Source organism: Poecilia reticulata, linkage group LG17, assembly GCF_000633615.1.
Source record: "Poecilia reticulata strain Guanapo linkage group LG17, Guppy_female_1.0+MT, whole genome shotgun sequence".
Lineage (NCBI taxonomy): Eukaryota > Metazoa > Chordata > Actinopteri > Cyprinodontiformes > Poeciliidae > Poecilia > Poecilia reticulata.
Genome location: NC_024347.1, coordinates 14,271,691 through 14,283,252, shown reverse-complemented (window position 1 = coordinate 14,283,252; position 11,562 = coordinate 14,271,691). Strand labels below are relative to the sequence as shown.

General features: G+C 41.1%; 1 protein-coding gene across 2 annotated transcripts in view; it reads left to right on the top strand.

The window, feature by feature from the left end:
- Nucleotides 1-531: 531 nt before the first annotated feature.
- The window catches only part of fgf12a (fibroblast growth factor 12a), a 28,150-nt gene continuing 17,119 nt past the window's right edge, over nt 532-11,562 (top strand). The window contains exons 1-3 of one of the 2 annotated variants that reach the window (XM_008433806.2): nt 532-3,210; nt 4,557-4,604; nt 9,171-9,281. In XM_008433806.2, coding sequence (XP_008432028.1) covers nt 3,015-3,210; nt 4,557-4,604; nt 9,171-9,281 — 355 coding nt within the window. In that variant the 5' untranslated portion in view covers nt 532-3,014. The remainder of the gene's footprint in view (nt 3,211-4,556; nt 4,605-9,170; nt 9,282-11,562) is intronic. The other variant, XM_008433807.2, reaches the window with a different exon arrangement.

Here is an 11,562-nt window from a genome sequence, read left to right as displayed (position 1 = left end):
AGAGTTTTCCCTTCAGAGGACATGGCAGAAACGTCATTTAAACGTCTCAGATGATGAGAGCAGCCCAGTGAGGGTGTTTGGTGGGTCCAGGACCATTTTGGTGYCATGAACACAATTCTTTGTGGCGCCYCCAGCAAACGGGAATGACCGATTCTCTAACTTTCATTGTATTTCTCTACATTTGGTGGAGGAAAGCCAAGGCTAAAGAGCAGATTTCAAGTGGGATTGACACAAGGACACAATTCAAGTGCAATGAATTAAATGTGACAACGGGGAGTCTAATAGAGAGCTAGAACTCATCACGTAAACTGCTGTCAGCATAAGACATGCTGTTGTGACTTTTTTACACTTATATGTTGTTCAGTATGATAAGTGACTGATTTACAATTATATGTTAAGCATAGATTACATGATTATTATTAATTGAATTGAACATGATTGTATATAATTACAAGGATGAAGTGAAATATATTTAAGTGCAAGACATGATTTATTTGAATAGAAGAAGTCTTTTATTTTGAAGAATGCTTAAGTATCTGGTTCTGTTTTGTCACTATCTTGCTTTGTTGATATTTTGGTTGTCTTGATAACGTACAACTGTTGCCGTTATCAGCTGTCGCCGTTTTCTCTCTTCAATGAAAAACTGAACAGAAAGGTTCAGTAAAAGACATACGAGCCTCCGTTTTGTTTGAAGAAGCTTCACTCCGTAACACATGCTGCTTTTACATGTTTGACGAAGACACCTAAAAACAAATGTCTGACTTTTCAAAGTAAACTGAGCCTTATAATCACGACAGGTTTTGTTTTATTGAGGAAGATTAACAAGGAGGAGAATACTTAAAAACTGGAAATCCTYAAGAAGTTTTTCTCATCAAATAGTTGTTTTAGATTAGCAGACAAACTGCTGGTTAGAGTAAATCATTCTTGAAGGAGGCATCATTTAGCAAGTCTTTGCTGCTTTTGCATTGATTTTTTTTTGGGATGGTTTTCATTTGTTTAAAGCTGTATACTGTTGTTGCAATGAATAACTGCATGTAAAACGATGCCTYGCTRTGTTTTTACAACAGTAAAATTATGAYYGTGATTTATTGGCCGCTCTCCATCAGAGTGAGTGTACTCAAAAACTGGGCAAATACTAAGAGAAAGAAACTGCAGGCGTAACCACAGGAGAACAGAGCTGAATGCACACACGAGTTGATTAATACTTGGGACATTTGGATTTCATATAGGGATTTATGCACCTATGCAAGACAATATTTAAAATCATCTTTTTCATTTAAAAAGAGAAAATTAAAACCATGCGACCTTTCCTTTCCATATCACAACTTTGCACTAATGTGTTCTGATCACTTGTATCAGATCCAAATAAAACATACTGATGTTTGTAGTTCTAAACTTGAAAGTCTGTGGGGTATGGATACTTTTGAAAGGAACTGTGTTATATCTCTGAAAAAATGAGGAGCGTTGCGGTCTTGAACCAAGAGGTGCTKAAATGTGCATGACAAAGTTTGTAACGTTTTGATCTTTAAATATATCAGTACGTTGTCATTTATAAATGTAATTTATTATTGAATCATATCCGTTCATGTGTTTTGTCTTTGCATCGTTGGCCTTTTGTTTGCCCAAACCTGTTGCATGGAGTTTTATAACCAAACTAGTATGTTATGTATGTTTTCTATTATATAAAAAAAAATAACATCTGGGGTGAAGGTGTGGATGAGAACCCAAAAATGATCGACAAATTGCTTTCCTAACACTTAGATGTAATTGTGTCACTCTTAGTTAACTGGTTTGCAGCKGGCATCATCACAAATTCTATACTAACAGACTGTAAATAAAATGTTCTCCATAAGGAACCCACTTTTCCTAACGCAAAAGGCACACAGCATTTAACTCTTCTCTTTTTTTTCTATTTGATCTGCTTTTTAGTTCTATATTTCCATCCGTGAACAATCTCTGTGAATTTCTAATACGAACCTCAATCACGTATGATTGCGTTAAAAGAGTTAGCGAGGGAGAGGAGAGAGAAAGTGCAGAGAGAGAGAGAGAGAGAGGTAGAAAAGGGGGAGACTGTGGACCATTCAGCCCTCGTCGGCGATGTAACTCACCGACTGCGTTTGGAAGAGAGAGAGAAAAGCCTCATTATTTGTGTGCTACAACAAAAAGCACTTTCGTTTCAACTAATTGTTGCTCCTCAGACACAAATCGCTCCCCGCTGGCTTCATTTCCAGCGCTGCAGCATCCTTGCAGAGTAAAGCCTCTGCTGCCGATTCCATTTTTTTTCTCTCTCCTTCAGACTGCGTTTAGAGGTACCATCGACGGAACAGAGAACTGGGCTCATATGGGCTCCTGTCTGAACCGGCGGCGGACGGTCTCATTGTTCAATGTGCGCGGAGGTGACGATGTGAAACAACAACCAAAGGAAGTTAGGACAACCTTGTTTCTTTTTTCCACACGCAGAGGCGCGCATTACTCGGCTTTAGGTGGACACGCATAATTAAAGAGGCGTCAGGGATCCTCAGGACGGACCTGCTGTGCAGAGGATTCGTGCTCGTTTTTTTTTTTTTTGACGCGGCGCCGTTCACCTGGAATACCTGAGGCTCTCCAATGACAACGCCGCTGCACCGACCTCCGAGCACTGTTGCATGTTTTCACGCCACATATTCCGGCCCCCAGCGGCCCTGCCCGTAGGTTTGTGTCCCTGGATCGGTAAGTGCTGATTTCACGCTTCCTCACCCCGCCCCCCCGTCGGGTGCGACCGAAACTCAGAACAGWTACATGCAACTGTCTCCTCAAAGACGGCGCATGGCATGCAAGCAAACGATGCGCGGGACTCACAGGATTCTCTGATCAGGATGACATTTAGTTAAAAACTCTCGGCGGACCGAGACCCAGAAGCGACGTTCCATATTCTGTCCCGTGTGCTCGTGTACCACGCAAAGGGGAGCGCATCCAGACCCGACCTCTGCCGGCGGCGACCATAGACTCTTTCTTTGCTGATCGGGTTCGGGCAGATGGCTGCTATCGCCAGCTCCTTGATCCGGCAGAAACGCCAGGCGAGGGAATCCAACAGCGACCGCGTCTCCACTTCGAAACGTCGCCCCAGCCCCAGCAAAGACCCCCGCTCTCTCTGCGAGAGGCATTTCTTGGGGGTCTTCAGCAAAGTCCGTTTCTGTAGCGGCAAGAAAAGACCCGTTCGGCGGCGACCAGGTCAGTGGGGACAATTTCTTTTCTTTCTTTTATTTTTTTAAAATTCTTTTTATTACAGATGTGTGTTGTGTGTATGTAGGGAAACAACCCCCCACACCCCCTACCCATCCAGATCCCCTGCGCAACCCGCCCCTCTTTGAGAAGCAGAAACATTATACTGCAGTCAGGGGCTTTAATCTGAGACGGTTGAGTTTTCGTTAGAAAAATCCACCTGTTTCTTTACTGCAGGTCCTCTTGTTATCTGTCGGTCCTGTACATGAAGCACAGGAGCTGTCTGAATGTAAAGCAAACACTGCCTCCCGTCACGTTATTCCTTTAGTCTTTCACTGAACTCCATTAAGAATAATTAGCTACGTTGAAATAAAATTTGCTTTCAAACACAACAGATTTCAAATAAAACCTGAGAAGGTTCTGTTCTCTCACACATATAGACTAATAGGCTCCCACCCACTCTCTTGTACCCCACCCTCGCCCCCCATTCCAAACCCAAATACAAAGGCAAATTGAATGTCCAGGGGGGAGGGAAAGCTGCTTTAAATGACCTAATTCAATATTAATGCAGATTGGGGGAACAGAGGGGAGATAAGCCGCACCGCAGTGCACCAAGGCTCTTTTGAGATTAAATGTTTTTAATGGTAAATGTTTATTGCAGACAGGGAGCTTTACTGCAGCGAAGGGAGGAATAGCCCTCTGCCTCTGAGAGCCGTATCGACGTACTCGTCGCCTCTGTTCCCCCACCAAACTTCGAGGTCCAGCCTTCTCCCTCTCTGATTCATCTGGTTCTGCCCTGCATGGTGCACAGATAACAGCCTAGTCTTGCAAGTCACCGCCACCTCCTCTTCCCATTCCCTCCTGCACCCTAGTCCCCCCCCCTCATCCAGATAGTTCTGTTGTGTGATGAACGACAGCCCAGTCCACTCAGAGTCCCACAGACAGACTGATGAGGGATGAGGCAGACAGACATCAATTTTTAAGGCAGAATGAAAGGACAACAGATGCAGTCAACCCGTCTTCCTCCACTTAAAGCCAGACAGACTAATACGATGTCATCCTTGGAACCTCAGCAAACAATATCTGTGCCTATAGAGCCACAAATTTCCCAAATCTTAGAAACTACATGTAGAGCAAATTAGTCAAGCTTCTCAGTACCATTTGGTTGGTAGGTAATTCCTCAGATCTGATTAGGGAGGAAAGAAAGGCAAAGATGCTGTGTGTCTTATGTTTGATTATCCTTACATTTGCACTGATGCATTGCCATAAATAGCAGATACACTGGAGAACTGATGAATTCTGCCTGTTTAAAAGACTGTTGTTTTTCCTYTTATCCCCCTTCCCCCCTTCGTAAGATGCACCCTTGAAACCTCCACAGGTGTCCCATAAGGGCTGCAGGCTAGGTCAGTAGCTCAGCCTCCATCCGTGTTTGCTGTGTTTTCCTCGTCTCCACTCCATCTCGCGCCCATGTCGACAACCTCCTCGGCCAGGGAGGGGTGGTGGGTGGTTAGGGGTCGGGTGTTTGTGAGAGGAAACAAACGGGGAATGGAAGGGCTGGGGGGCCTCAACACCTGTCTGACAGCCGACGACCCACTCCCTCGCTGATTTTCGCCTTCTTTATCTTCTTMTTTTTCTTCATTTCCTCCTCTGTGTGGCTATTTTCTTAAAATTAAGCTTAATTTCGTACTCCCCCCCCCACACCCGTACCGAGCTCAAGCTATCCTCCAGCAGGTCGTCTGTTGCTCTTTCTCCTTTCTGCCTCCTTTCATTTCCAGTCTCATTTTCTCCGCCAATCAGTGTTGACTCCGTTTTTATTCTCGTCCCTCGTTGTGTGTCTGTAAATCTATGTTGCTTACAACTGTGTAAGTGGAGTACAGGTTGATATTGTGTGTATATTGGTGTACATTACTATGATGTGTTTTCTTTCTTGTGGAATACGATGTCAGAGCAGGTGATCATTCACCATCCCATGGTCATGATGCCATCCGTCAGTGTACCTGAATGTTTTTGTCTTTCTGCATTGATATGAAGTAAATCTATTGTCGTTCTAATGGTCYGTACACCCATACAATGATCTCAAGTTTTTGTTGTCATTGAAAGTCATTTTTCATGCACAAACGCAAGCTGCAGGAATCTGTTTACACCTTCACGCACACTAATACACATGTGTACAGTACACTCGCTCTCTGCTAAATGACTGGAACTGATGAGCCGTCAGCCATTTTTCTGGGCYGCACTGTTGCCGTAATTTATGGAAGSGTAGTTATCACACGTGATTTACTGATGTGTACACTCCCATGTGCTTTCACACACACGCATAAACACACACACTCTCCTCAACCTGCCCGTGATGGATGATGAAGGGCCTGTCCTAGGAATTGATGGCACTAACCCAGGGGTAGGTGAGTTGGGAATTGACGGTCAGGAATGACGTACAGTTGAGCAGACGTGAACTCACTCTCGCTCTGGGTCACTACTTGGCTAACTCTTTCGGCTTGCTCCCTCTTTCCATTCACTTGTGCCATTTTTTTTTTAACAATGTGAATAAATCTCACACACTTGTAATTATTGGAGCAATCAGCTTTGGAGCAGATCCCATCTGTTATTGCTGTTGAATTAGGATCGGGCTAAAACCATCTTTCTTTCTCAAGAAAGCAAGTCTCTGAATGTTTCTTTTTGCTAAATCATTTAGGATACTTTGTGTCTGACCAGACTGAAATTAATTGCGTGTCCTCCAACTCTTGTGACCTTGGAGGACAGTCTGGCTAATTCCTACTACATTCTTCATTTTCCAGAGACAAATACACACATACAGCAAACATTGAGGGACCTTGTGACATTGCGTCAGATACATGTGAACGTAAAGTATGATTCCTCATCACACTTTTCAGCAACCCTTAAATATATAACTYTACACAGTGATGCACCAGTAACTGAAGTCAGGKGATTTTTAGCTCAGTCAGCCCTGACCAGTAATAGACCAGTCAGAAATAAAAAAAAAAGATCTTGATGAAAGCACTCCTGACTTCCCAAAACATCCTAACGTCACTTTTTCAGGTACATCAAAAAAGTTTTATTATTCAATAAGAGAAGAGTTACATTTTTTGTCACTTATTTTAGAAAGTTAAGCCTATATATTACATACATTTATTACACAGGGACTAAGACAGTTCAAGCATTTATRCCCTGTATTTAGATGATTATGACTTACAGACAGTGAAACATGCCAAAATTCAGTGTCTTAGAAAATTAGAATATTGTGAAAATTTWAATATTGAGTATTTATAGTGTCACACCCTAATCACCTAATTAACTCAAAAGGCAAATGTTGAGCCTCCAAATAACATGTCAAACTCAAGCCATGGCCCACCATGACTTTTTGTGTTTCCCACTAAACTCTAGCGGGAGATAACTTGAAGGTAACAGTTGTATGCTTAAATATTGTTTTAGCACTCAAATCAAAACAGTTTTATCTGGATACTGCAAAAAATTACATMATTGTGAAAAGACACTCAGTATTGTTTATTATTAAGATGTACTTAATTAATCAGAATCCATGTTGCTTGAAGTCCAGTGAGGTTGCCAKTCAGTGATGATTTGAGGTTGCCATGTCACCAACATTTTTGAACTTCACAGTAAACTCAGCCATCTCCCAGGAAATGTTTGAGTAYTGCATGCTTGCTTTATGGAGACGTCTTATGGAGACACTGATTTCATTTTCCAGCAGGAATATGTTTGGTTCAGTGACGGTACTGTTGCTGTGCTTTATTTGCCCACATAGTCACCCTTGCCTGAACCTCACAAAGTATCTATGAGTATTATCAAGAATGAGAGACACTAACCCAATTATTTTTCAACAATATGGCTGCTAATAAAGCAACCTGGGCTTCTATTACACCTCAGCAGAACCACAGGCAAATCGCCTCCGTTCGATACAGACGCAGTAACGGATGCAAAAGGAGAACAAAACTAGAAGTGTCTGAAAATGAGCTTATTTAAAAAAAAAAAAACCTGACATTTTGGTTTAAAATATCCTTTTAAAGGTACATATGCAAGAAAAATTCATTGGTGATAGAGCAGCAGAGTTCAGTGTCTATGTTGCGCTCATAAAAAAGTTGCCCAATCTGCCCTGCYAGTGAAAACCATTTTGTGGAAGAGCAGCTTGATGGAGTTCCTCACTAATCACAAACATGATGCTAAAGACAGTTGAAAGTGCTAATAATGTTCATGAAAATTAATAATGTTCATTAGCACAGTATATAATCACTGTCCAATTTTTAAGGATATTATTACTTAAAACCAAATGAAAAAATCTCCAGRCAATTAGTTTTAAAAGCAGCAACAAAAACTACACAGTTTTCCACCACTGCCCTGCGAGGAGCCAAAATCTCTGCTTTATAACAATGGTTGTGTTTTACACAAAAATCAAAAGCTTTTCTAACAGGGGACAGACTGCTAGCTGAACATCTCCGGGATAAAGATAGTTTTCTACACCTGTAATGTAGTTTTGTTCAGGCATTGCTAGGGGCCCTGACGCTTTTTTTGCCCTTAGCTAATTTYCGTTTCCACCTGCTCACTTCAAGAGTGTAAAGAGCTCTGAGTAGCAATCTGACAACTTGCCAGAAGTCCTGCACCTCAAAGACAGAGGTCGTTTTGGGGTTATTGCAATGTTAAAAAAGAAGCCGCAACAGTTTTTATAACATCAAGAAATACCTGTGTGTCCATTCACTTCAAACAATCTACCTATAAAATTAGAAGATTAAGCTTAAATATCAGCGACATTCACTCCATAACCGCAGTTACTCAAGATTTAAGTTTGAAAACACCTCCAAGTGGTCTAAAACATCCACTTTTYCTGCATTAGCTGCAATAAATTACAGAAAAATAAGTGTATTTTCATTGATTTTCTCCTACTGTAAAAGTGTGCCAGTTGTGCAACCATTTATATTTTYATAAAGTGATGCGGCAGATGGCATAATCCTTTCAACAGCTGGTAAGACTGAAATGTATGTCCTGAAATGTTTAGTGCTGTTAGATACTTTTAAATTGTGAAAGCTGTGGAGGTTGGATTGTGAGGTTAAGTAATTCATTCAGTCAAAGGTGAGATTGATCCTGGAGTGATTACCTGTCTTTCTCTGGGTTAAAAAACTGAATATGATCTTTATAAAATATATTCACAGAAAAAAAAGTTTGCATTTGTTTCCAGAGGTTTAAACAATAAAATACTTCCAAATCCTGGTGCAGAAAAGCCTTGAAATAATGAAATGCATTTTTTTATATAATTCCACACTGAAAGAAAGTAAAACYTAACCTTTAGGACATTTATTTAATGTGGGAAATAAAATAAAGTCAACACAACTCAATATTATTTGTACTTTAATGCTTTCAATAAATACAAAAAAAAAAGCAAAAAGTTACCGAGAGTGACATTTAAATATTTTAATCTATAATAAACAAGGCTGTCCAAATCTGCAGGTTTATTTAGCGGCCATGCTCATTGAGTGTGGTGGTCAGGAAGTCTGAAAACATCTTTCTGTTTGAGAGCRACATCTTGGGATCAGCAAGTCTCATAAACAACATATTTTAAGGCTACATCTTCACCAGGCATCCCAGTAATAGAGCGTGTGCTGTCTAGAGATAATAAAAAAAACTGTTAATCTATTAAATGTGATTTAATCACTATTATCTGAACACTCCGTCTTCCACAGCCTGTGCACTCTGTTGTAGATGATGATACTGTTATTTCSCTCCGTAAATTGTTTCKTATGATTTTTGGCATTTCGAATAGCTCAGAATTATCGTTTGTGTGTGAAAGTGCTGTAAGTACGGTAATATGTTTTCCATTGTCGCGCGACTCTCGTTCTGACATGTTCTATGTTGGGGATGCTGCCGTGGCTCTGCCTCTGGTGGTTGTGTATGCGTGCGGTGTGTGTGTTGCCCGTGTGCGTGCGTGAACTTGTGCATTTCAGAGCCACAGCTGAAAGGCATCGTGACGCGACTGTTCAGCCAVCAGGGCTTCTACCTGCAGATGAAGCCGGATGGGACCATCGACGGCAGCAAGGACGAGAACAGCGACAACAGTGAGTGGAGCATTACAGAGGCTGCTGCTTCCAAATGTTTTACTGGTTCGTGAGTCAGCTGGTTATATAACATTTTGCCACATTATATACACTTAACCATCATTCTTATGCAACTGGTACAGGGGGTGAGGGGGAGGGGAGGCAGCTTAACATGCTCCAAAATTAGCTTAAGGCCTTCCTAAAATGAATTTTCTCCTCTGAAATTCAGCGTTTTGAAGGGAATTGTTCAGTCATCTTCACAGCGCAGGATGCCCTCGTTCCTGCATCTGGTTATGCAATCACAGGGAAAGAAAATGTGTCAAATGGTTATTCAATGGTTTAAGAGCTCTCACTTTCTCACTGACAACGTTATGCTTTCCGCAGCGTAAAAAGTATTGAGATTTTTCAAAATTCTGATTCAGACGAATCCCAACATTCCTTCTGATTTTGCATCAATGTAGTTCTGCTTTAGTGTCACGTTTTGTTGTTGCTTAAGAAAACAATTTAAGATGGTCAAAGGAGAATTTGGAAACCATTTTCCTTTCCCCTTGAATTTCTTGCCACAAAGATCCATCCCTGAGCCACCTCTTCCAAGTCTTCCAACAGCATTTCCATARTGATCCATGTAAGAAAATGCCTTTGCAGAGCAATAAATAAATWAAAAAAAAACTGAGAAATAAAATCATCTRCGCTTCTATCTTGAACTGCTGGTTGCTTCTTTGAAAAGACTTTCCCATGTAGCATCAGGGAATAAATATATGTCAGCGCAGAACGGTCATCAGAGCAATAATGATGACACTACCACTCTGGACGGAAGCCAGTCAGGAAACTAATCATGACCTTTCTTCTCTAAAACATCCTGCCAATCTTGAAGGAAGCTGGAGCCAGAGCTGCGGGATAGCAGCAGTCATGTAGTGGGGAAAAAAGAAAACAACCTCGCCCCGTCAAACGTCACTTTATATTTTACGATGAGGATGCTGGCTGAGTTAAAGCTATTTACAACAAATGAAGGTCTTCAGGACAAAGTAGATTACAGCATAAGAAGGGAGCAAAATTGACATATTGCATTTTGTCTGTGCAAGTGGAGCACTTTTTTTTAATTGATATTTTAGGTACCTCTATTGTATTGTGGAGGGTTTCCCCACCWCGTGGTAATCCTTTAGTTAAGCAGTCCCACTGGCCCCTGGCTGGAGGAATGCGGTGAATAATTCAGCCGTAGCAAACTAAAAATACCACCTTCCATTTGTGCCCAATGAATAATTCTCCATTCGAGATGCCTCGAGCTCGTACACAGTCCRAAGGAAGACACGGAAGGAGCAGCGGAAAGTCATAGGTTGTGCAAGAGAAATCCAAAGTGTTTTCAGCAGAGTACATAAACACAAAACACAACCGAAGTGTAATGAAAATGGAGCAGGGATATTTAGTATGCAGCTCTTTGCAGTGAACCATTGATTGCCGGGGTGGATTATTAGAATAATAGATTACCCTCACCCTTGAACCATATCACCTTCTGACCTGCCGCATCCTCTGCCCTGGCAGATGGAATACGGTAATTTATTTCCAGGCAGCACGTGCTTGTCCGCATGCTTTGCACCACATGAGCTCAGACTGAACCCAATTTACTTTTTGATTATTTGCTGTATTCCCGCAACGGATGGTTGTGCTGAGAATAGCACAAAACCGTTTGTTGTGACAAATAAACCCACAACCAATTTCACTCACTTACACTATGAGTGCGACTGGTGGTGCATGGAGCATAGTTTTTTTTGTTTTGTTTTTTCAAATGTACATGTCACGTATACATGTACATTGAAATTGATACTATTTTCAATACAGTTTTGTATTCTAAAGCCGATGATACCCAATTTTACATAAACTATTTTTTGTTTTTTGTTTTTTTAGCCACCAGAATGATGTTAAACTGCCATCACACCATTTTGCCCCATAAAACGTATTTGTAATGTATTGACCAGAGAGCCTCCCAAAAGTACTCATACCTCTTGGAAGTTTTTATTGTATTAAAGTCACAAACTATGTGTGTTTTTTTAATGGGTTTTTATTGGGTTTTTATGTGATGGAGCCGCACAAAGTTGCTCACAGATGTAAAGTGGAAGGTAATTGGTACAATACTCATGTTTAATCTGATACCCCTAAATCAAATCCAGTGAAAGTGAAGATTAAGTAATGGAGCAATTAAAGTAGAAGTTAAAGGGGTGGCATTATGAACTTTACAGGCAAATAGTGCCATTTTATTGCACAGTCAAGTAACAGTTTCCTTCTGTTGTTATAAAAATGGTGTTTT